Genomic DNA, 27,253 nt, shown 5'->3' on the forward strand with positions numbered 1-27,253 from the left:
TCTCTGAGCCCCCTGCCAGGGTCTCAAGTCTTCCAGGGCAGTCAGAGGAATGTCCTGGGCTCCGACAAAAGACCTGGCACCAAAGTGTGCTGTGGTCCATAAAGCCTTGTTCCTGCTCCATCCACCACCTGAGCCAAGTGTGGCCCGTTAGGAGAGGCAGCTCGTACGGCTGATGTGGCAGCCGCTGCTCCTTCCTCCTGGGTTGGTTGTGTGCCTTCTGCTGCTGTAGTGATGTCCCTGTAGCACTTTGCTGTCTGGCCCCATGCTCATATGTTCTTCTTCTTCTCCAGGGCTCCTCACAGCAAACCTTCTGTGCTGCTCACTCAGAGGGTATTTTCCTAGTTTGGGTATGCAAGCTGCGATATTCACTGATGACTAGCAGTCAAACATGCACAGAGTAGTAAATGGGCAGTTTCACATCCGGATTTCTCAGGATTATGCCCTTCTGACAGTACTCTGAGTAGAGTTTCTTATGTGAATTCTCCTTTATAAATGTCACTATATATTGCCTGAGAGACAGATACAACTTTTAAAACTTGCTAGTAAGGGAATTTGCACTGAAATAAATTTCGTATGCGTAAATATTTGTGAATATATGTGAATGCTCATTTACTTTGTACGTAGAAATTTGGTTCAAAATTCACTAAAATCCTTACACTGGGTACTTTCTGTGTTTATTTCAGTAAGTATGATTCTTATAAAGGAGTAAGTGCCTTGTAAGCTTTATATATAACCATATTTATATAGTTTTAATATATAATACACTTGGTTTAGAAAAATTGAAAGTTATTTGAGGAAAAACCTATAATAATTCTGTTTAAAAATCCAAATTGCAAATTTCCCCATATGTTTTTTTATATTGTTACTGGGTTTATGTACAGCTTGTTCCTCCAAGGCATGTCTTTCTTTTGTCTCATTTTGATTAAATAGGACAACTAGACTTTTTTCAAATAAAATTTGTGGTGTCTAAGAAAAATAAATCTAACCTGTCCAGACAGTGAGCATTATTATACAGTCATACAGCCTAGTCTGCTCGCCTCAGTGAACAAAATATCGTCTTTATACTGATACTGATATGGCATCCTAGATGCTCTTCCTAAATATCAGTGTTGAGTGAGTAGGGAGGTGACCCTTTCAGATAAAAATAGACTTTCAGATGTTAATGTTTTAAGGGAGAAGAAAAGGTGCACCAAAAAAAAGCAACAAAGAAACCCTCCAAAACCAAACTCAACCAAACAGTTTAGCTAAAATTCCATTTTCTGCCTGTCAGAAGTGTCTCAATGGGAATGCTCCTGCCAGCTGTAACAGTTGCCGCAGATTTTACTATAAAGCAGCATGTTCCTAAGCTGAGGCTCTGCCTTGCCCCAGACACTGCTTCACACACAGTTTCGGTGCAGGGTCAGCATCCCTCCCTCCTCCCCTCCTGGGGCAGGCCATGGCTCTGGAGGACATTCTTTATGGCTCCCCCTGCAAGCTCCCATCCGGCACACTCTCTGCGCCAAATTATATTTCACATGCACGTCTTAATAACAGCACAGTATGGTCTAAGTTAAAAGCAGCCTTTTAGACCATGTATTCAGCCCTTTGATCGGGCTCAGTTTAGGCTCTTGACACTAACTTCGTTTCGTTTTCTGAGGCTTAACCGTTTGCTGTTCCCATCGTTGTTCATAACAGCATTGTTTGTAGGTCACTTGCAGTTTTAAGTGCTAATTGAAGGATCAGATTTCTTCGTGTGTAATTATTTTGTGGTATACGGCTTGCTTTAAAACTTCTCTCTTTTTAATATAAAAAGGCTTTTAGGCATAACTGTATGGAGAGATATATAAATAATATTAATTTCCCCATTTACTTCTCTAGCTGTTTTTGCAAGAATGAATGTGGATTAACATTGTTATCCTTTCCTAACAATTATCTTTCGCTACTCTAGCTAGTTTAGTTCTAAAAGACAGAGCCATTGACAAGGGAAAAAAGGGAACCTTCTCAGATTTTTCAGCTCAGCGGTGGTAATGTTGCACTGAACACTAATGAGGGAACCCCCACTGATTTGCCTGCTTTGTGACTTTTCTATTTCATAATTATTTTTAAAACGCAAAACGACATGAGGTAGCCTAGTCATGTCTCTACAACTTCCTGGTAGCTCAGTTCTTACTGCAGATGGCAATTTGTTCTTGTAACATATATGTCTCTCTGACCATTTTCATCTAATTTGTATGGGTTCTACCATTTCCTTTCTCTCTTTCAGGGACCTTGCTGTGTGTGAGCTAGGGGGTGGCATGACATGCTTGGCTGGGCTCATGGTAGGTCTTTTCTCAATTCCAATCCCATTCAGAGGAAGAAACAAAAGGAAAAATGTTCCAGTGCCTCCAACTGCTGGGTCAGAGAACTGTCAACAGCCTCAGCTGCGGTCAAGCTGCAGAGTCTTGAGAGACCTTCTAGATTGACTTGCTTTCGTATCATATTGATTTTATGGTTGCCTCGATGAGCAGAAACATTTTACCTCGGTGTAGTCAATATCTTTTGTTGTGACATTCCAGGCCACGTACTGTCTGTCTTTCATTGCCATAGCCGAAGCTTTTTTTTTTTTTTCAGATTATAGTCCCATTTGCTAAGATACAGGAATAGCCTGGCGAATCACAGTTGGAGCACCATGATATAGCTGCTAATGTTTTGCCTGCATTATTACACCAACAAACATGATCCAGAGCTCTCGGTAATTAGATTCTTTTGAATTAGATTGGCCATTCAGGAGAGTCGTTCACCATTCTCTGGGTTCTGAGTCATGTATTCAGGAGATATTATGTAGCAGTGCAGTGCATTAGACAAGTTTTTATGTCTCTACAAATAAAAGCATATTGTTACACTGATTGGCATTTGACAAACCTGTCGCTCTTATACAATGTGTCGAGGTTACAGCCCAATGTGCGAGCATGTCAAAGCTCACAAAAAAATTACCCTTACAAAGCCATCTGCCTGCAATGCAAAGTTATATGAAGGGCATCAGGCAGTCAGACAGAAGCAAGCTGAAAGGCAGAGTGACAGCCTTGTATGATGGCTCTACTAGATAAACAGAAGCCCGCAAATGAAAGCCTCTCAGAATACCATCATCGGCTGTCACAATGCAATTACGGAACAGAATGATAGCAAGATAGAGGCTCCCGCAAATGGAATGATAAAAGTATTGACTGATTTGATTGAATGATTAAAATAATGCAGACATAAAATGAAAAAAGATTGAAGATTGTTACAGAGAAATAGGTGAGGAAGCATGATACTGAAGGCTTGTCACTCCTGTCTTCACTTCCACACAGACAAGCATATTTGCTCATTGTTTGCTGTGCTCTTTTTTTCAGGTTGCTATTTCTGCAGATGTCAAAGAAGTTCTGTTAACTGATGGAAATGAAAAGGCCATCAAAAGTATCCTTATTCAGATAGAAAACTGGTTTGTTGTGCTCGCTCCTTTTTACTGGCTGAGTAACAATCGATATAAAGACAGACAGCATGGGGCATATTAAGAAAAAGTCCCCACATAAGTAATTAAAAAACAGATGTGGAATATCTTGAACAGAGCAGCAGCCTCCCCCATAATAAATGCCACATTTTTTCTGTTAATTAAAAATGCACATGTTGGTGGAGAGCATGTACTGTAGTAAATATTTGCCCCGTGGTTGAGTGCTGGAAGATTCGTGTGCGTATGCTGCACATTACAGGAGGTGTAGCAGGGAATCAAATCATCAGCTCCCCTTCATGTATCCCTTTTGCAAAAGGGCTAGTGTTTTTTTTTCCTACTTGCAGATACTAGCCCCTTAAAACATACTCAGCATTCATATATTTTCAGAGCTTTTCCAGTGTATGTTAAAATGTTTCATTGTCGCTGCTAAGTTATAACTGCCTACAAATTGCCCATTTGGTCTGCTTAATCAATTATCAACTTATCATTATTTCTCGTGATGTAAGGTTGCAAAACTCCTCTGTCCCTTGTAGGAAGTATTTTATTTCTTATATTATAATAAATTGCTATTATGCCCTTCTAATATGAACAGATAGTTCATAAAATTGAACTGGACTTGGGTTAAGCAAGAGAACGAGTGAGCATAATTTGTGGCCACATTAAATATCAGCACAGAACAAGAACAGATATATACGGTGAATACCAATAGCCCTTAGAAATTGAGAGGAAAAAATGCAAGATATCTATTTGCTTTTGTTCCTTGATAATCTTTCCATTTACATTTTCAAGCAGGCTAATTTTTCAGGTTTTGGCCACTGCAGCATCAGAATTATTTCTTTTTGATATTTGTATATATTTGAGAGCTAATGTAGTGAGTACTTAGTAAAAAAAAAAACTTAAACTAATCTGTAGCTCAAGTGAATTGCAGTTGCTGATGCCTGTTAAAACAGGAGACATTTCAGTGCAATAATATTAGCTACTACCTTTAAAAAAAACTTCTCAGAGGTAACTGAGGTAACTATAATTGCTGACAACTCTTGAACAATTTCATGTTAAAAACAGTCAATCCTAGATCATATCTGTTAAAACTTGAAGTAAGCTTGCTGAAAGTCTCTTTTTTCTTGAAAAGGCAAGTTCTCACCTGTTTTCCAGGGATTATTATTTTGTTAAATTCTAATATGTTAGTCTGGTGTCTTAAGAAGGAAGTTTTCATTATTCTGTGCATTTTAATCAGCACCACCCTTCCAATCTTTCTTCCATGTCATTATGAAGATAAAAAATGTAGGAGAAAAGAAGTGTTTCAAAACTAGTCTAACAAAACAAACTCATGTTGCATAGAAGCATAGATATTTAACAAAAGGTCATTTTACCCACAAAAAGCTTCAGGTGGGCTCAGTAATCATCAAGTCAGCAAATGTCTTGCATAGCAGATTCCATAAACATACCTGAACTTTTTTGAAATTTAGAAGTCTTTTATAACAAGGAAAATTGGCAAGTGTGAAAATATTCACTCAGTCCTTGGAATTAAACAAATAAAAGTGCTTTTATTCCTGGAAAAGATACTATTAATATTATCTAATTATCACACCTTAGTTTTTCACAATATGTTTTAGAAATGTCTTCTGTTCCCAAAAGTCTCACAAGAAGTCTTCATCTGTATTCACTGAGTGAATCCCTTTCAGGGAAGTGATTGGTGGAAGGCTCTAACAGGAATTTATTTTTCTTTTTTAACATTTGGTGCTCAGAAGGCTCAGCATTCAAAGTGCTTTTATTGTGTTGGATTTTACAATGGGCTTAATATTAGCAGGGTGCCAAAGTGCAGCAGGCTAAGAACTTTACTGTGTAGGTGAAATGTATTCTTAAAAGTGCACATAATAAAATTTCTGTTGCATTTTATATGGTTTGTGGACTTCAGTAGTAATTTTATGATCTGTCTTACAGTAATTTTCTTTTGCACTCTTTTCTGTGGTGACTGGCTGTGATAGAAGTTTAGGCTAAATTTAGATCTGTTTCAGCCTCACCAGACTCACTGAAATCAGGATAGAATTTTAGGTGTAATTGGAAGTAGCTTTCACCTCAAGTGCCACTGGCTACCAATTATGTATTTTTGCTAGTTCTTATTATTGCTGGTGGTATTTTTTTGATTGTTTAGCATACCAAATTAAAGTAATGTGGGATAAAATACTGTTTTCTTTTCTAGATTCTGCTCTTCAGGAATAGTTAATGTCTAGTATTATCGTTTTTATGTAGGTATTATAGATTAAAATAATCTTGTTTTAAAATTACTGTTTACATCTTCCCTTTAAATTTCTTAGGAAGCTTAAATTACATGCCAGTCATACTATAATATCCAAAAATTACTTTCCAAAAAGTAAAACTGGTTGTCAACAAAAAAGAAAAAAATCCCTGTCAGAAGCCAGGAAATCACCAAGCAAGCCTGCTAATTATTCTTAATGGGCAAGATGAACACATTAAGAAACAAATGAATACATCAGTGAAATGTAATTGAAAATCGACCTGGCAATAGTGCATTGCATCTGAGAATCTGCCTTTGTATTATCAACATCATCATAATTATTGTTGTTTTTGTTGTTGCTATCACTATTCAGCGAGCCTAACTAACAGCTTTGCTTCGTGAAATCTCAAGCTTTTGAGGATTTGATTTTTCTTTTGATTTTTGACATGCTTCCTATTAGTTTCCATTTCATACTGCCACATGAAGTATTCACTATGTATGTTTTCAATATCCATATTAGGATACATTATTGAAATGTTAGAAGCCTAAAAATTTTTAGAAATGAATTATTCAAATAATTGCTGCCATTCTAACCCTCTCATTGTGAAAAATATTGCTATATTTTGTATTAGTCAATGATCCTATGTATGATGTTTATGGAGGTTTTAAAAAGGACGTTATGGCTTGAGTTGCTAGACCATTTAAAAGACTTCACTGCTTTTGCTTATCATCAGCTGGTTTGAATTGATTCAATAGATCATTTACATTGCAAAATCAATAAAATAAAGACAGGTGTTACTCCTTTTGCCACCTTGTTCAGAACTTTGTAGCTAATTTAGTGTGTTTTATCTAAGTTCTTTCAGTATCATTTAAATAAGGAAAGTTTTAGGATTAAAACTATAGATGTTTCAAGTGATTAATAGAGATAAACATGAGTTATCAGATTCATCCCCTGTTGTAATTTTGGTTGATATGCATTCAGATACAAATTTTTCAACTTACATTATCTCTGTGACATAAGTCAGTCATGAACACCAAATTTTATTTTCTCAAAGCACTGGAAGCATGTTTACTCACTTTGACATTTCCAAATCCAAGGATGAGGTTCATTTTAGTAAAAATTGTCTTCTATTTCAGATAGGCTGGGTACTTTCTGCCTTAGCTCTGTTTCACACCATGCACTGGTGACTTGAACTACTGTCTGAAAGCACCAATAGTACAAAACATTGTTACAGTGCACTATGATGGCCATTAAAATACAGTGTATGGATTTTTCAACAGTCCAGGGCAATTTAGGTTAGAAGGGTCATGTTTAGCCTGAATGCCTGAAGATATGGGCTTCTCAATTATTTTTTAAATCTAGTATTACATGTTTTTAACCATTATTAATAGTTTTGCTCAGTTATATAATTTAAGTGCAGTGTAGCTAATTTATCAGCAATGTTATTTCTGCTCCAGATTTATGATCTGCTCATGGAGTTATTTTTGCCTTCCTTTTGCTGCCCAGGTGTAGACCATTCATTTACTACTCCTCACTGCATATTGTGGAAACTATTTAAAAGGCACATCCAAACTACAGAGATTTGTTTAAACCAGTTTTCTGTCATTCCATTTCTAGGTTTTACTTCACAAATACCAGTTGTCTTTTCCAGTGTTTGGATAGAGACTTTCCTGAAATAACTGTTCTTAAATAACCAACTCTATTAGGAAGGCAAATTATGTGGTTTCAGCAAAGCAAAGAAAAAGATATATCAAAGCAAAGAAAAAGGTATCTCAACAGTATTTCAAATTAGCCTGACTCTTGTATTCAATTTTCTTATAAGAGCACTTTTGAAATATCTGACATATTTTGTGGACCTAGAAACATCCTCCTAATTAGCATCAGATTTCCTATACCTTAAATAAAAACGAAGGATCTTTTACATCTTTACCAAAAATGTCTGTTTAAAATAATTATTTACATGTGAAAGTGAACCATTCAGGAATGCATGGATTCACACTGGGTAGCAATTAATATTCTCAGAGTTTTCACTTACTTGCTACACCTTTGCATTCCAGTGGCTTCTCACTAATCACGTGTGATCAATCATGACAGTTGTCTTTGTAGCCATAGATGACTGGGCCCTGCTTCCCCTGAAAGTTTTCCTTGACAGCCTTTGCTTTAACCTGCCTGAATGGCTACCCAAATTTGTGACTTGAACTTCCAAACTACAAGAAGCTGAGACACAAGGCTGAGGTACTGTTGTGGTATTTAAGGCGCTTATTGCTTTCCACTCTTTTAAGGTGGTTCCTAACCATTCTCAAGAAAGCAAATGGACTAGAAAATCCTTTGCCTATAGGTTAAGGTGCTCCTGTTGTGTGTTGGATTCACCCAGACAGAGCCAAGAACATAGGTGTAGGTGGGTAGGTTCTTAAAACACACAAACCTCCAAAATCTCAGTATTTGGTACAGTGATAGCGCTGAAAAGTGAAAAACAGCACAAACTAGAGTGGACATTTAGTGGCTGTAAAAATTTTGGTTCTCCAGGGTTGTAATTCTTATATTTGTAAATAGTTGCCTTTAAATATCTGAGGTATGGGACATCTTTTTTCACTTCCCTCTATAGCTACAGGGCTAGAAATTCCTTAAATGAAAGAGTAAATAGAAGTAGGACACTAGAGCAAATTGCTGCATAGATCTATGGCTGATGTGCTGGAGTAGCAATATAAACTGTATGCTTCTGAAAAAAGATTGACTTTTAGCACAGATTAAAGAAGAACAAATGGATAAGAACATTATGAAGGCATTATAAATGGAAAATTGTTGGGTTTGTTATTTTTAATATTGCTCTTGTTTTGTAGATAATTCTTTGTAGATAATTCTTAACAGTTGTACTACAGATGTAAATGAGATCATCACAAGAAACCAAAATGCTGGAGTATTTAAGGCTCAGAAGGTGTCAAGCTGGTAAGATTGTACTTTTTTTACTGATTCTTGCATGTGCTTCCGTATTAATATAGATGTGAAATGTATGCACACGTGTGACCTGTGTTACTGATGCTCACACAGGTGTGTATATGTAAGTAGGAAAGTGATGCAAGAGAGAAATTTAAAAGTATTTTTAAAAAATAGCAAATACAGTATGATTAACCTTGGTGACAAACCCTCTCTTTCCTTTTTATCTCTTTTTAATTTACGCTGTGCCTCTTCAGTCTATGTTTTAGTGCATGGTTGAAATTTGTCTGCTTCAAAGTCAACGCTACCTGTTGTACTGAAAATGAGATTTGGAATGAATGTATCTAAATCTCTGTCAGATTTCATTTTAAATAGCTCTGAAAATTTAGGATGACAACAAATCCCATTTGGCCCTGGGGTAGATGTTGTTGGAACATCCATGGGAGGTTTTTTGGTCATCCTGTTTGTGTGATCATTATTAGGTTGTGACTGCGAAGACAAATGGGGAGATGGGAACCAAGAACAGTATTCATCTCTTGCAGTACTTGAAAAGTAAATTATAAAGCACTTCATGTTTGTGGTATAAGGTTAAGAATTAAAAAACGGTTACCTAAGAGCAAATAGTGCACTCTTATTTGTGTATTTAAAAATTTTTTGTTGCCTGACATTGCAGAGGAGCACTCAGTCCTTCTAAAACTGGCAAAAGTAAAGTGGAAAAAGGGCTGAGGAAGGCAAAGTGTTAATGCAGAATAAGCTTACTTACATAGAGGGTTAAACCTGTATGGTTTTAATGGCTGACATTCATGTCATTTAATCCTATGCCAATGTAGCCATTCTATGTAGAGAAGTTAGTTCAAGTGAGCACTTAGGGCTAGAAAAATTCTGCCTTCATTAGGGTGTGTGTGCATATAAGTTAGAGATACATCTCTGCATCCTAATAAGAGCCTGCCAAGTAGACAGAGGCTATGTGGATCTCAGGAATGGTCTTTCAGGTTCCATGTGCTGAACACCTCTTGTGAGCAGCCTCAGACACTCCGCTGAGGAGAGGCTGTGTGGTATGTCCATCCAGAAGCTTAGATTTTTTTTTGATTTCCAATTGTTCTATGCTTTGTGTGAGATTTCAGATTTCATCCCTTGTCAAGACTTCAAACCTGGTCTTTTAGATATCAATCAAAAGCACATTTTCTACCCTGTGCTCATTTACATTTATCTAATGCTTAAGGTCATTTGTGATCATTTGAGTGTATTTCAGCATATGGAATCAGTGAATAATAGATTTCAGCCTCACGCTGTGAAGAAAGATTGTGTTTTTACAAGACATGATGTTGTTTACTGGGTGTTAATAATCACTAATTAATAAACATATCTAGACGTCATAAAATGTTGCGTTTTAAGGAGTAAAAATGTCAAGTGTTTAACTTCTTGAGTGCAATAGCGTTTGAGGCCTTATTTGCATAAATAAAATAATTAAATTACAAAATAATGTGAAGTAATATATGAAAACATAAGACTCATTATAACACTTGATTTTTAATTCTACATTCTTAAGGCTTTTGCAGATTTGTTGTACAAGTATGAAGTTTTATAAAATGACTATTCAAATGACTCTCTAATGGATTGATCAGTCCTTCAGATTCAGTAATGATGTGATGCAGTAACAAAGTTATATGATCCCTTCTTAATGCCTGGAGGGAACTAAAAGGCTGATGTAAAGTCTGAAGTAACCTTGATTCACTTTTCCTGCAGATGAAAACCTTAGTTATATAATGGTTATAGGGAGGAAAAAAAAAAAAGGTTAAAATAAACCACAACAAAATGCAGAAAGTGCAGTGATTTGGGTAGGAGAATGCAACACTGGCATGCAAAGTGACATTCAGTAACTTCTTTTACAATTATCAGATTTTGCAGGCAACTGAATATAGTGATGTCTGTAAGTGACTTACTGAGCATCAATTTAATCTGGAGAAGGCATCTTCTTTCCTATAATCATTTAGACTTGCAACTTCATGGTGGCCAGTGCAAAGTTAAAAGATTCCTTCTGTATAGAAGATGATTCAGGATAGATTCTTCTCACAGCACCTTCATCTTATGTCAGGATCTTGCACTCTGGCACAGGAGCAGAGATTATCAGCATGAGAGTCAGTTTGAGACTGTTCTGGATATTTAAATCTATGCCTGGAAAGTATGCCAAAACCTGCATGGAGCAAAAAGGAACAATCTGGTATCAGCCAAGAGAAGTTAGATTAGGACAAGCTGCCATACATTTATTTATTTAGATTTATACAAAATGCAGTAAATGAGCACTTATCTAGCCCTCTGCCAAGTCTTGATTATTGTTTAAAAATATGGTAATGTAAGCCAAACTGGCAGTTTGTCATATTGTGTGTTATAACGTAATAATAGTAAACAGTTTACTTTGCAGTGGATATACAATTCTATTTTATTTTTATTTTTCATTAATATGCCCAGGATTTCTTGCTTATGTTTACTAAAAATAGGTACAGTAATACCAAGGTACTAGTAATGTCTGGCCATAGTGAAGGGTATTAATAACTTGGATGGGTTCAACAATTTTATTTTTTTACAATTCAGAAATTATCCATGAATTGCATTGTTTACCCTATAACTTAGTATATGTTTCTTTGTACCATCAGCTGTAACTAGTTTGACATGTTTTATCATTGACATGGTTTATCATTGTTTTAACATGTCCACCAATCATTAAATTAACAAGGAAGTCAAGAAATCCCCACTCCTCGTTTTCTATTTGTTGTAATGGGGAAATCTTCCTGAAACAGCTGTTAGAGTAGTAGAAGTTTGGAAAGTTGTTGTTATTACAAATGTCATAATGGAAAAACTTCACCAAAGAGGAAGGCTTGCAGTGTATTCTGCAGACTCAGTCTGTCCTACTGACTAGGGAAATTGTTCTTCCTTCAGATTCCCTTGTCTGAGAACATGGAAATCTGTAAAGAACAAAAGTTGTGTTCTAATTGCTGATATGGGACCTGTGGAGTTTTAGCTGTGGAGAAGTCTATTGTTCTGCTAAGAGTTGCCTCAGAGAGATTCCATTTCACGTGAGAATGTAAACAAGAACATATAACATCAAGCCAGTACAGAAAAGCTTGTGGCAGTGCACCCTTTGGTTTGATTAGTAATAGTGTATCATATACTCTTTATTCATTCCACAGTCATCTTTAGAGCCCACATCAAGAATTAATGACCATGTAACCAAAAGAGACATTTCCTTCTGCTTAAAGACTATCAGATAGGTTATAGTTTTATTTGAGATTTTAGTGTTCCTTACCAATGTAATGAAATTACAAGTGTCCATAATGAAAAAAACTCCATAATGAAAAAAACTCCATAATGAAAAAAACTCTTTCAAAATACTGAATGGCATCCAGCATTACAGTGGATGAGGTCTCAATGACAGAGCACTGAACTATATTGTCCTGATTGTGTTCTTGTATTACTTTGCTCTTTATAATTGCAAAGGTGAATATTTTACCTTATGGCAATGTTCTTTAAATATGTCAACTTCATAACCCTCCTGATTTCAGCTGGTCTTGTAAAAGGTTCCATCAACGTGGGACAGATTTTGTCTCTGTTTTCATTCATCAAAATGACCTGAGTGTCGGTAAATTCAAACTTTTGGAAAACATTTTATTGAATTAGCTGTGTTTGTCACTTTAGCAAACCTAAAGGAATCCCTTTCTTGCAACTACTTTTCCAATCTCCTCAAGTTACACTCTTGCATGACAGCATCGCTAGGTAAGGAGGAAGCTGCCAAAAGGAACATTTCCTGCTCTCTGGTTAGGAAGAAAAAGATGCTGGTTCCTGCTCACTTAATTTGGTCACTTCATGTGATTGTGGAAAGAAGAGTCTGTGTGCTCATGTCCATTCTGAAGTTGTAGCTCTTTAACACACAAAACTCAACTCAGGTGGAAAGCATTCCACACCTCTGATCACACTTGCCCTGCTCTATATCTTTTTCTGTTTCAATCTACTTATTTTTAGCTGCCTGTGATCAGTACTGATCACAGTACAAAGTGTGCATCAATAGGTATATGTAGTGGAATAATTATGCTTTTTGTTCACCTTCTAAAAATGCTTAACAGTGATTGGCTTTTTTCACTGCAGTTGAGCACAGAGCTAATAGTTTCATGACACAATCTGTCACAACATCAAGAGCTTTCCAGTGACGGTCATTTTGGAGACCTTCATTTTCTATATCAAGGGATAATTATTTTTTCAGTTGTGCACTTTGCATTTATCCACACTGAATTTAATTTGTCATTTTATTCTCCAGTTACTCATCCTTCTTTTTCCTTTTCCTCCTTTCATCCTTCTGCAATCTTTCACAGTCTAGTCTTTTCATTACTATCTTGAATGACTTAACATCAGCAAACTTTGCCACCTCAATGCTCATCTCTTGTAAACATGTTGACTAGAGCAGGTCCCAGGGGAACTCCACTGATTATGTCCCTCCACTGTGAGAACTGACCATTTGCTACTATCCTGTTCCCTGTCTTTTGTTCTATTATTTAGCATCATGTCAGGACTCTTCTTCAGTGACAGTCTGTTTTCCTACAATGTTGATAGTGAGGGTCTTTGCCAATAGCTTTTTGGAATCAGAGGCAGGCTGTCTTACCCAGATCTCCTTTATCTGAATACTTGTTAAAGCCTTTGAAGGGCTCAAGGTTTGTAAAACAGGACTTCCTTTGTCAGAAGACATATCTAAACAGGCTTCTGTGCTGAAATGTCTTCAGTTTCTTTCACAGTGAAGTGAATATTTTGCACTGTTGCAAAGAATTAATTCCACCTCTCTGGAATGTTCATATCCTCTGTGAGTGCCCATTCTGTATCCCAATTATCAGCTGGCAGGAAGATTTAGCACAAAAGAAGAGTTCACTTATTTTTGACCTGCCTGATTTTATTATTATATCTAGTTTTGCAAATTTGTAATTTTTTCTTCAATTGGGTGCAAAGTCAGCTTTTGGAGGAATACTTGAACATTCTTTTATATCATTTAACCATTCCAGCTGACTTTCACAAACTTCCAAGCCTCTCCTGTTTGTGTATTTCGCCCAGTTGTGTTGACTTAATAAAGTACATTTTAAATTGTATTATACCTTTGTCTGACTTTATGAACAAAGATAAGAATACATAAGGAGAAAAAAATTGTGTTATCAAGCTTTGTAAAAAATTTCTATGAGTTTGGCATAACAGGGGAAAAAAGTGATAAAGTATTACATTGCATTGTTTTAAATCATTCTTCCTCAGATCTTTGACAATTTCATGATGGTCTCAGCTTAAAAAACTTGCTCTCAGTAAAACTATTCCTCTTGTGTTCTCTTGTGCTGCACAAAAAGATTAGAAGAAGACCGCTGATATGAGAAGGTGTAGATCTTTTCTCCCAGGGCTTTAAAGGAAAATGTCCTTGAGATGTTAGAGTTGAAGATAATTTGTTCAATTCCTTTTTTGGATCCATTGTTCCAACCATGTTCTACGTTATTTCCAGGTTTATGATGTTACCATTGTAGCTTTTTCTACCCTTCCTTGTCTACTTTGGCTCTACATTAGTAGGCAGTCATCAAGTACATCTTACACAGTTTCAGTGGGTTCTCTCATTCACAGGCACTCTCAGCTAATCTTTGCCATAACAAACTTTAAATTTCAATAGGATTATGTTTACAGTGTTTTCTTTGTTGATTTCATTAGTAGTTATTCAGAAGTTAACCAAGGATACTGAAAATGGATGAGGTCCAGGAAATGGGCAGAAGAGTGAATCAGGGTTTGGAAATGAGGGAGTTGAAGAGCTTCATTTACTTGTCAAAGAAATTACTTGATTGTTAAGAAATTAATTCATTTTGATCTGAAAGTCCTATGTGAAAAAAATAAATCTTTAACAGAAGATCAATCTTTAATCTAGTTTACAAGTACTTAACAAGATATAGAAATTGAAGCTAGGCAAATTCAGCCTAGAAAAAAATGAGATTTGACAGAATGATAATACATTAGAACATCTTTCCATGGGAAGTGATAGTTTCTTAAGCAGTGAATGTGTTTGAATCTTTCTGAAACACATGGATTAGTTTCTTGAGATAGAAATATGGGCTTGATAAAGAACTTTGAAATCTTGGATGTTTATTGTGGTGCCTTCTGCCCTGAGAATTTAAACACCTGTGAACTTCTTCACTGATGTTTTTAAGTCTTCCTCCATTCAGTCCTTCTGCACCTGCATTGTTCTTTTTACATTCTTGGTATTTTTCTTGTTCTCTTGATTATCCTCCCTGTGGGTAGACTATTTTCCATAGAACAAGAAACTGATCTTTCCCTTCATATTTTTACACAAGTCTGATCCTATCAATACAGTTGTGTCACATGTGCTCCTGCTGTCTTGCACTTTGAAATTATGTATTTTTTATACCATATCATTATGAACCTTTTTTTTTTTTTCCAAATGTGCTTCATGGCCATTGCTAAAAACAGTAATCAGTTTCCAAATAAAGGCTGATTTACACTGTATGGATGTAGAGGAAGGATGTGAAAAGGCAAATTCACCAACACCACTGGTATTTTTTTATTAATGTCTTTTTCATACAAGATATTCTCACTTCTTTTAAATAAATAGCCACGTTTGTGCTGAATGTTGGCTTGTGATGTGTCTACAAAATGAAAAGATTTATTCTACAACAGTTGTATTTACATGCAGTGCCTTAATTATGTCCCAATAACTTAGTAGCTTTTGATACACAGCAAATGTGTGTTAGTACTGTTAGTTTTGAAGACAAAGCTGTAATGTTCCCATCTGAATTTTAGCAAAATATGTTGTACAAAATACGAGAGAGAAAATATGTTCTTAGAATGAGTAATAAGGAAAGTGTACAATTTTATAATGCACTTTTTAAAAGGAACTTTTAGGCAGGAAAATCTAGATAGGGTCTTGGAATTATAGAATATCTAAATATTGAAGAGGCCCATAGTTGGGTGTGGTGGCTTTTTTCTTCTTTTATATTACAATGTTATTGTGATGAGGTTGAATCAAGAATTGTTGTACCAGATGCTTTATAAACACAGAGCAAAAAGGCAGCTTGTGTTAGAGGATCTATGATCTAAGCCCAGAGAGAGATATGGTGAGGAAGGATAACATGGATAATTGAAGTAAACATGAGAGGCAGAGTTGGAGGCACAACAGCCTCCTCTCAGTTTTTAGATGCTATTTTAAAGGGCAGTTTCAAGGATAATGGAGTAAGTTTGTGAATATTGTGAATAACATAGCAGAAGAAATTTGTACAGGTGTGTGTTTGAAAAGTTAAGTGGAAGATGTAGACTGACAATAGGGCTGATTAAAGAAGGGACTTGTCCTTTCAATATTGAAAGAGAGATAAAAAATATGGATGTGAACTGTTGTGAAGCATTTGGAAATGACAACTTGCAACTTACCTGGAGGAGGACAGAGAAAGATGACAAGATCAGAGTTGTAGGCAAGAGAAACAACCTTTGTAGCAGCCTGCTGAATAAATATTAATATGGCAAGCCTGCATTTTCCACAAGCAGAGAGAACAGTATTGTGATGCTTAGATGTAAGTGATGATGACATGGTCAAGAGGTTGAGTGGATTGGTAAGAAACTTCTGAGAGGTACTATGCAGAGAGGATAACCAGCAGAGCTGAGTTATGCAGATACAGAGAAAGGTCTAAGCTAAGCCTAGATTACAGACTAGAATTAATGGTTATGTCCAAAATGATGATCCATAAAATGTAGTTACAATGCCTTGTGGTACTTTAGATGCAATGAGCTTCTCACTCACCGAGGCTCTGAAAAATGCTGAATTAAGGGTCTGTATGCACAGTATGAAGTAGAGAAATGAATACGTTATTAGCTTTTATGCATGAGATAAAATTCAAAGGAAGAAAAGATTGAGGTGGAACATTGTGAAATCATGAGAAATGTGGGAAATGTCTGAAGATAATCTTGAGAATTATTTTTTAATAATATTTTTTAAATTGTAAGACAATTAAAATAACACAAGCATAAAACAATGGAATTAAGAATTAATATAAAGAGCAAGATATATTGGTTTTAAGAGAGATAAAATGTCCAAGAAACTGAAAATAAAGTGCAGATAATAAATCTAGCTTGAGAATAATCATTAGTATACTCTGACAAGAGCAAATAAGTGACCTGGAAGTTGCCAAAATCTGCAAGGACATTGTTAGAAGAATGTGCCCATTGACAATTGTAAATATCACATGAGTAATGCTTAGAAATCTAAGAGGAAAGGGAAAATGGTTGTACCTGCAGTTGAAAGCTTAACTTTACTCCCTTCAAACCAGGTATGCACTGTAGGGAATGAGATAATAGATCAGAACACAAAGCAAAGTAAAGCAGTGAAAGTAAGAAAGGCGGAAGGTGAAAGAAGGCGGAGAAATAGGAGCAGCCTTGTGAGAGTATAATAAGAAAGATGGGGAAATTATAGTAGGCAATTTTGCAAGATTTCTCAGAGGAGTTATAATGATAGGTGTACACATTGCCTCTATCACTAGATTAAAATCCGTCTTCTTGATCTTTATACATAACTAAGGACTCTCAAACCAAGATCAAGGTACAGAGAAACATCTTGATGATACCTTTTGTTAATGTGTTAATGAACTTGCTTGCTTAATGTCATAGAAAAAGTCATATAAGCCTCCAGACAAAACCCTTTTACCTGAACATGTATACTTTCCAATGATAATGCTTTTCAAAGATTGAAATTTAAATTAAAATATGAAAAGAAGAGGTGGGTAGATAGGGATTCTTGGTAGCTGTTCATCTGCTAATTGGGATGATTTTTTAAATCCTTATTAAAACTACGAATGCATTTTGAAGCCAGTAAGGCTTTTGTCCTTTTTTCTAATTTTGAATTTTTGTCTTTATCTGCACAACTACTTATCTGCTAATTTGAGAGCTACTCTAGCTTGTGCCATTCATCACAAGAACATCTCAGAGGGTCTTGGAAATGTTTCAAGTTTTAACAATCAGAGACTTAACCTGTTTTTTCTCATAGAAGTTACCTGCCTAGACACACTAGGAAGACAAACACTGAATAACAGAAGTTGAATAATAATAGTAATGAAGAATTTTGCATGAGAAATAAAACCTGGTAAAGTCAGGTCTTTTGTTGTAGATTGCTGAGATACTTTACCAGTGTAAGGCAAAGAGTGTTGACATTTGTCAGGCTATCCTCCCTAAATTAGAATTACTGTACAGGGAAAGCCTTGGCTGCTGTAACTATCCCTGAAACATTAGCTATTTTTAGCTATTTTATTATGATTTTTTTTTTCTTTGTAATACATGGGGCTATTTGGGGGTACATTTTTGTGCTTTAAGTCTCGTATTTTCTGACTTGATCTTTATGTTCTAATATCATAATTATTATGTTTTAACCTAATCACATTTTTAACCTAATCACAATTAAAAAGAAAAACCAGGGGAAAAACAAAGAGTTTCTTTGGTTCTTTGTGTCATGTGGTGTTTGGAGTTTTTTAAAATGAATTTGTTTCAGAATTCTTCAGAATGGTAGAAGGTTGACAGCCTAGGAAATTAAAGTATCAGCACATCTTTTCTCAGACTATTTTGATAGTATGCTTTATCCCTGACCTGGAGAAGCCACCTCTGCATGTGAGAGGACGGTTCATTTTCCATAGCTCATTTAGACCTTGTCCTTCCTGCCAGGACTACCATCAAGATTGCTAATTTTAGTAATAGGTTTGTGACATGGGTACTTTTCCTCTGAAAACTGGTCAAATTCATTTGATACAGGCCAGAAATACCCAGAAATAGTGGGTATCAAGTTTCAGCCACCATCCCTTTAACCTAAATAGTAGCTGAACAGTTCAGAAGTGTTTTTCTCTTGCACTCTATTTCATTTTTCATGTTCTTCTTGTAGCCCAAAAGAGCTCCCAACTGTTTTATATTTCCATTGGGTCTCAGACCCTTTTCTGCTGAAACTCAGTTGCCTATTTTCACTTGTTAGAAACTAAACCTGCATGAGTTAAATAAACCAGTACAAAATAGTGTCAAGTGGGCTTTACACAGCCTTAAGCATGCTGTTTTGTTGGTTTGTTTGGGTTTTTTACAAAAAAAAAAAAAACAAAAAAAAACACTGAAGTTGTGGCTTGGACAGAAATATACAGTAAAGCCCATTTCTCAAATGTACAGTGTAATTTCAGTTCCTAGTACTGTAGCATCTTCCCTCAAAAAAAAGGCATAAAAATATTGTTGCTTCAAAACTTACTTTGCTGGAGGAAAAGTGACTTCAGAGAAAAATGTAGCTCAGGTAAACTAATTTAATATCCTTGTAAAGGAACAAGAGGAAAATACAAGTAGGCTTGCATTTTCTTGATGCTGGCACTCAACATGATACTGGCAATTTAAGAGACTTTTTGTGGTGTGGTATTTTTACACTTATTTCTACTTTTTAAAAGGAAATTTCATAAAAACTGAGATTTTCAGATTTCCATTGCTACCACTTTTCTGGATTTCCTGGCAGTGATTTTTTTTTTAAATGGAAATGCAATCAGCCCTTGCTTCATGGTGCCTTCACTATTTCTTTCAGGTCTGACCACTAAGTCCAAGAGTCACATCCTCAGTAATCCATGAAAAAATTATGGTTCCTCACCCCCTTACTACATATAGATACATGCATTTAGCTACCTTTTCCGGGATTGTTTTGTAATATCAGTGGATTTTTCTGTACTTTGCACTCCAGAATTGCATTTAGATTACAATTTTTTTTTTTTGCTAGTTGATGGTATTTAGATAAGTCCAAAGGCTGATTCACTGCTTTCGTTAGCACTAGAACTCAGAACAGCTGATTCAGAGCCAGGCTGATTCTGACATCAGTGTTAATGACGGAATTGTGCCGACTCTGAGCAGAATTGATTCTGATTCCCAGATATGCAGGCAGATACCTGCTTTGCAGGTGCAGGTGCAGGTGTTTGAAGGCAGCTCCTGCAAATCTGTGGAAGCAGGTAACCGTGTAGATAGGAGAGCCCTGGGTAAGCTGTTGGAGCTGCTGGGGAGGTTGCAGCCAGTACTGCATTTCACATCCCTGGCTGTGCCTCCTTTACTAGTCACGCTTGCACTTAGCTAAAGATAGCATGGATAAATACATACAGCCTGTGCTTCCATCCCTCCCACCAGTGTGCACACATTCTGAGTCAGACCAGGATGAGTCCCACTAGTGTTTATTGTTTTTACAAATTATATTTAGTTTACATGGTGATTTCCCTGCAGAAATAAAGATTTTCTGTACTTTTGGAAAATACATGGTAAAGTTCATTTTGAATTGGTAAATTTTTCACTGGCCTTTGCACAATTATGATATCTTCATGAATGCTGCTGTCCTGAAGCTAGAGACCAAAAGCAGCCCTTGTAGTAGGTCAGAAAAAGGGAGAAGGATTGGCTTATGGGTGGATGTGGTGCCCTTGGCTCCCTGTTTTTAACAATACAGATGCCAGCCATGTTGCACCATTGCTCATGCTCTGGAAACTCGTCAGTTCCATACTTTGCTCAGCACTTTGGCTTATGAGGTTTTACCTCCTGACACAAACTCCTCTGTGCCTACAGAAGGTGTGCACAAAAAATACTGTGTTTCAGGTCCCCAGCAGAAGCCTGACAGAAATGTGAGGGAGCGTGGTTGGGTTTGGTTTTGGTTTTTTTTGCAGGAGGAGGCACCTGTGCTTCCTTCCCAACAGCATGTGTGAAGGATAGTAAACATATGAGTTAAAAAAATCATAATTCAAATATCTATACTGGTACTGATCAGATCTCTGTTTCTGTAGCAATGAGAACCAAAGGTGGCCTTTTAAGGCTCACAGTTCTTCTACCAATTTCCAGTTCTGCTTCAGGCTTCTTAAAGTATTAGAGTGCGTGCTTTAAACCCACAAAACTTACCTTTACCTAATTTTCACCATTCTAACCTAAGTTTCCACGGAAACAGGGTTGAAAAAGCCGCTGGTAGCCAGCAGGCAGCCAGCAGCTGAGAGTGAGAACTCTCCTTTGTCACTTTCCACTACTGGATGCCTGCTGCGTGCCAGTGTGCAAAGCTACCTAGGCTTCTAAAATCTGGATTACTTTCAATTTGAGGGGGAAAAATTAAATTAATCTACTCTTTTCTGTCTTTGGATTGTCACAGTAAATTCCAGGAGGGCAAATGGGCTAATGAGTCCTGATCTGTTCGGTTACATTGAGCCCCACACAATCAAAGCTTTGCCAACCAACTGGGCCTCTCTTTTCATAATTTCCGTGTTTTAAAAGCATTCTGTTTCAAATTTGTGGCTGTGGACATATACATGCATATTTTGGTACCTTAATTCTTTATGGCCCTGTGTCTATTTATCTACGTAATTGTGAGCCTTTTTTGCATACAGCATAGTCAATGTACAAAATTCCCTTTTTTCTTGTATACTTAGGGAACATTTCTGAATGAACATGTTACAAACTGATCCTCGGTTAAATGTGAGGAGTAGGATGTGAATGGAGATGGCTTTTAACCAGAAGTAGATTATAGCTGCGGGAAGACTAAAGGGTCTATTTGGTCAAGACTCATACAAAACTGAGATAAGCATGCACAACCTGACAAGATCAGATTAGACCCTTCCCCCACAAATGCTTTTCCTATAAATATTTATCTACTTTCTATTATAAATAACTGAGAAATGAAAAAGGATAGGTTCCTTTTTTTTTTTTAATAGCCTAGAAATAGAATTGCAGCTTCAAATGTTTGAGGTAATGATATTTAAAGTATGCAGGAAATTCCAATACTAGTTGCTTTATTTTAGATGGGAGTAAAGTACTGAAATTCCTTGTGGCAGCTACATAAATCGGCAGCATTTATAAACAAAGGAGAACTTTGTACACATGTGAATTTTTGCTACTTTTGGGTATCTTAGAATTAAATAGTTTATCACCTGTGAGAGAATAAGTGTTGACAGAGTCAGCAATGCTGTATTTTTGAGCTTGCCGGAGGCAACATTACTGGCATTGAAGTTAAGCTTGGCATTTTTTCACCCCATCTCTCCTCCCTCCGGCCCAAGTGGATGCTCACTTCATCAATGAGAAACAAACTGAATTGCCTGCCAGATGTAACAGAGATCCATGAAATCAAATCTAGTCTGCAGATTTGTGCTTCATTCAGGTTGTCGATACTTTGACTTCACTTCCTCATGCAGTAATATTAAGGGGTAAAAAACTGAAGCTGTTCATGTGCCACTGATTCAGAAATGCATATTTGTTGGTGATCCACTCATCAGAATCTGAGTGGATTGCCTTTCAGCTATAATGAAAAACAGCTCTTTAGCTTTGAGATTTATAATCTTAAAAATGTACAAAATAAGATTTTTACATTCATCTTTGAAAGTAACAAGTTTTCACTTTTTTAAACACTTCTGTTTCATGTAAAAATAATATTAATACTTTAAAAATCTCAAGATGAAAAATGTAAGTCCTTTTTTCTTTTTTCCTTTTTTTTTTTGAATCTTTTTTTTTCCCCTAGCATTTTACGATGGGATAATGAGACAGATGTCTCTCAACTGGAAGGACATTTTGACATTGTTATGTGTGCTGACTGGTAAGTACATAAAAATCATAAAACTCACGTTAGAAAAATAGCTTTGCTGGAGTAATTGTACTGTGCTGCTTGCTGATGGCTAAGCAAAGTCAACAAATGAAGCACAAAGCCACCTTAACCTCAACAAATTAATATTCATCTCCATGTGACAGTTATAAGGTAGTCTTCTATCACACAGTAACTTCTACCACATTATTTCCCAAAGATTGATTTTGAGAAGCATTTCCATTTTCTGGAATTGCCTCTGTTTCATGCTTGACGTATCAGTAAATGGACGACTTAGGCAAATTGCAAATAATTATGGCTCAGTGAGGAACAGTCTGGAGAAAAGGGAGTTTATCAACACAAACAGCTCAATTAGCTTACTTCTTAGGAAAGATCTGACTATTGATATAAGGGGATATATTTTTTGCTCCCTGGAAAATCTTTCCAAGGAAAAAGAGATTTTCAAACCATTTTTTCCACCCCCACCACATTCTGTTCCTTAAATCTATTTGACATCAATATCTGGAGGTATAGGCTTTATATTATTTACACAGGCACATGTTAATTATAAGATAATATATAGTAAGAAAAATAAGAGTACAGCACTTAATTTATGAAAAGGTAGATACATGTAGCAATATGGTATCTTGTTTAATAATTTATGCAAATAGATTTGATTATTGACACAACCCTTTTCTGATACTGCATTTGTGGGATTGTGCTGTACTGTATTTGCTGCCTGCTAGCTTTAAAAATGGTACATTACTAATTATTTGTGTTGCATAAATGTAGACAGTGAAAAAGAATAAAGCTGTGCAAATTTTATTTAGGAGAATAGATATTTTTGAACCAATCTGTCTTTCCTTCATGGATATTTGCTCTTGACCCATTAAATATCCAAAATAAAAAAAAAAAGCTCTCTATATTTTGTGGCTCGTAACTATTGTGAGAGATGAAATTCTGAAAGCAGAGACATCCTAGAACTGCTCAGTTCAGCAAATTTATGTACCTTACCTAGAAATAGTTAAAGGAAAAGGCAAGGGAAGTACGAAGCTGTCTATTGTTTTTTTAAACAATGTTCTTTTTAAATGTCTTCTTCTATTCCTCTAAAGCTTTTGTTTTCCTTTCACATTATGCTATTTAAGCAAACTCTTCTTGTTTCACAAAGTTATTGGTTTTGTGTAGCTCTGGAGAAAATGTGTTTAGTGGTCCTTTGCCTTTTCCTAACACCTATTTGTTCTCAGAATGCAACAGTGCTTTGTTTCTCTTAGCATTTAATTTCAGAAAAGTTCTTTGTTCCCAAAAAGGACAGAGGAGGGTTTCTAACTAATCGCTGATAATGTGCCTCAGAAATGCATCATCTGATTAAAATAAGGAGCTAAACAACACCATATGATTTCAGCAAGTAATTTAGTAAATGCCTTCCTCACCAAATATTAGAATGGATACTCCAGGTTTCATTGCACAGATGAAGTTAATGCTGGACAGGATTAGATCAGATTAAGTATGAAAGTCAGATCAGAGTGCTGGCGGACATGAGCAGGAGGGCAGCAGTCTTCTCAGAGGCTTAGACAAGGCTCACATATGGATGTTCTCCAGATTATGTGGGTGAAGCAAGGTCTTGCCAAGAGATTTAGAGTTAAATTTGTTCTTCACACAAATATCAAAACAACCTGGCTGTGCTGTCTCTTGTATTCTTGATACTCACACCATGTCATCCTATTTGTGCTGGGAGTGCAGCAGAGTGCAGCGAGACTTAAGTTGTTTTTTTCAGTAATATTCTGGCCTAATACCCCTCCCAGTCTGTTTGGAAATAGTGTAGTTTCTTTAGGAAACAAAGAATCAGACATGACAGGTAAAATACATAATGCATTTGCAATCCCTGCATTTTTGTACATTTATTTTGAAGCACTTAAGATGCAGGTAAGTGTATAAATATTTATAGATTTCTAAAAAATAAATAGAAATGTACAGGTTAGTTTAAGGAATGTGGGTTTATTCACAAATTATTTCTGGTTTCTTATTTTAAGTGCTCATGAATATATATGTATAGCTTAATAAACATGAAAATCCCTTTATTGTTTGTTACTTTTAGAAATAATTCTTTTAGTTATGGACACTAGGTTTTCTGGTACATGAAAAGGCTGAGGAAAGAAATGTTCCTTGCTTTATCAAACTCAAATCTTCTTTTCATTTTCATGTATTTCTCTTCAGCAATATAGAATCAGTTTGAGAACTGTTGGTAGGATTTTTATTCTCTGAATTTTTTGGGCTGCCACTGAAGAGGAAAAAAAAAATCTCTTTTCTTCTAGCCTCTCAGCTGAAACCTGAAGTATGCAGTGATAAAAAACAGATAGAATAGATTGCATTTAGTTTAACACCATCATATAGCTCATTGTCAGTCAATAAAATCCGAGATTAGAACAGAGAACTAGAAAGCAAAAAATCTGAGTTCAAATATTAGGTACATGGATAAATTTTTATTGAAGTATTTCCAGCAAGGGTGATATTGTCTGATTCTCTGAATAGCTAACCAGTGGTACTGCTTGATCCCATTTACATGAAAACAAGCTCTATTCATAAACATATTCCAAATCCACATGGAGATTCAAGTAAAAATGTACATGATTACAGCAAGCAGCGATATGTTTATATTCATATATTTACAGTCAGACTTTCATAAACCTTGTGTGCAGGAGTGGAAAATAAGTTATTTCCCAGAACAAACAGCCTATTAGTTAACAGCTAAATTTAGTAGCTCAACTAAATTATAAAATAAATAAGAGGCAAACTATGAAAGCTAGTCATTATTTAACCATTCAGGATGTTGACAATAAAATAGTTTCATGGTTCACCAGTTCTGAAATAATTTTTAAGATGTCAACTATTAGATAAATAGTAAATAAAACAAATCAATATGAGACTATCCCTGGAAAAAGGATACAGTAAAAAAAAAAAAAAGAAAACTGAAATAAAGTGACCATTAAAACATATTCACCCATCTCATATTTTTCAGGGGGAGTTTTAATGCCTCTCAGAATTTTTGATTTTCATTTGACCTACACCTGTGGATATAAAGCCAGGTGCTGGAACTGTGAGTTTGAATAGACAAGGAGAAATCACAGATGCCTGGATGGACAGGCCAAACCCAAGACTCTCCCAAAGTTCTTGAGGGCCTCAGATTTCTAATTATTTAAATAGTGTCCATATGCTTCTTTATTGAGGACAAAAGTTTTGAGATTTTTAGTCCAAAGAGAAAGTAAAGGCCAGTAGGACTGAGACAATAAAAAAAACTTTATCTTTCACATTATTGTGAAGCAAGTTTTCACAAATAATTTGATGTAGAGGCAAAATAAGTTTTAGAACCCCGTATTGTTTTGGAAATGCGTAATATCCTATTTTATTTATTTAGAACCATTCTATTCTTAAAGTTTGGCACATGCCTAAGTATCCACATAACAGAGGCCAGGGGGAGCTATCCCACATTACTTTCACTGCTGAGATTTTTGCTGAAGTCACGGGGAGTTGTGGCTTTGCCAGGAATGTAGACTTGAACTTAAAGTATTCTTTAAATACCTTCAAATATGTCAATTTTGTCTCCGTTAGTTTATTTCACTTATTATAAGGAGATCTTTTTGCAGGAATGCAGTAACACCTCTGTCTGTCCATTTTAGGCCTGATTTCTGGCACACACTTTCAAGTGCATTGGAACCTGATGACACAGAAATAAGAGTCTTTTTAGTTTATGTCACCCATGTAGTTGAAAGTGAACAAACTAAACTCTTTTACCAATGGCAGAGCATGCAGAAAACAAAAAAGTTCACATAGCCTATAAAATATATGTCCCTTGTTGCAAGGCAGAAGAGAAGAGGATATTAGCATGAAGCAAACTAAGAATCTACTTGTGTTTTTTAAATTTTTTTCCTTGTGACTTACTTCTCTGCAGTTTTGGTATAAACTTTCATTTTGGCTTTAATTGCAATTTAAAATTTTAATTAAAGAGTAAGAGAGTAGAGAGGTGACAATGTTGCCTGCCGGTTCATCCAGATTTCACAGGTTAAGAGCATTGCCTAAACAAAGGCCAAATCATCAGCTGTGTTCTCACCTTTCTATTGCTGTGACTTGAAACTTCCTTGCTGACCCAAGAAAACCTTGCTATTCCTGTCCTGAGCTACAAAAGCATGAAATAATACCACTAAAGTAATGGCAAGCTTAAGCCAAATTTGAATTGAGAGCTGTGTGTGAGTGGTTTAGAACAATGCATTATTTAATTTTACTGAGCTGTTCACAGAATCACAGAATTGTTTAGGTTGGAAGGGACCTCTGGAGATTGCCAAGTCTAACCTGCCTGCCAAGGCAGGGTCACCTAGGGCAGGTGACACAGGAACTCACATGTTGTGGGCTTTGAAGGATGCTCTCAGGGACATTTTCAGTATGCTGTGGTAATATTTAGTCATATAATTCTACTGGTAAGAAAAACTGCGTGACTTAATCCCCTTGCGTGGGCCAAATCCCTGCTGGTCCTGTCTGCAGCACTGATTACCTAATGACTTCTTCAGGATTTTCCTCATTTAAGGCATCCCCTGACTCAGAGGGAGGATAGATATGTTTCCTGCAGTCATTGCATTGCAGTAGCTTTGCTTCCAGTCTTCTCTGCTCCTTCTGGTCAGAGTATGTGGCTCACAGAGCAACAGTTTGGAAACCACAGTATGAGAAACTATTTTCAGTTGGAGCAAGTTATGTTCCCAGGAACAGGTCTCTTGGAGGGCAACTGTCTCAGGTTATCTGGCTTTCCTAAGCTAAGACAGATAAGGGTGTACCTTCTGTGCCACCAAAATATTAATTGGGCTTGGACAGAAAAAATTTTAAGTTCTCAGACACTCAGCTTTTGGTAAACAAAGGCCTGTAGTTCTCATTGTAAAGGAACAGGATTGGTAGCAGCAATTGTGCCCCTATCTCATTGGAAAAAAAAAAAAGAGAATGGTATTCAGGTCCATGAAAAGGGGATTTTAACACTGCTAAGCTGCCCCA

General features: G+C 36.2%; 1 protein-coding gene across 1 annotated transcript in view; it reads left to right on the plus strand.

Moving 5' to 3' along the window:
* The window catches only part of CAMKMT (calmodulin-lysine N-methyltransferase), a 211,687-nt gene that overhangs the window by 169,343 nt on the left and 15,091 nt on the right, over positions 1 to 27,253 (plus strand). The window contains exons 5-8 of the mRNA XM_059841194.1: positions 2,243 to 2,297; positions 3,351 to 3,414; positions 8,565 to 8,631; positions 22,163 to 22,237. Coding sequence (XP_059697177.1) covers positions 2,243 to 2,297; positions 3,351 to 3,414; positions 8,565 to 8,631; positions 22,163 to 22,237 — 261 coding nt within the window. The remainder of the gene's footprint in view (positions 1 to 2,242; positions 2,298 to 3,350; positions 3,415 to 8,564; positions 8,632 to 22,162; positions 22,238 to 27,253) is intronic.

This window comes from Haemorhous mexicanus, chromosome 3, assembly GCF_027477595.1.
Source record: "Haemorhous mexicanus isolate bHaeMex1 chromosome 3, bHaeMex1.pri, whole genome shotgun sequence".
Taxonomy (NCBI): domain Eukaryota; kingdom Metazoa; phylum Chordata; class Aves; order Passeriformes; family Fringillidae; genus Haemorhous; species Haemorhous mexicanus.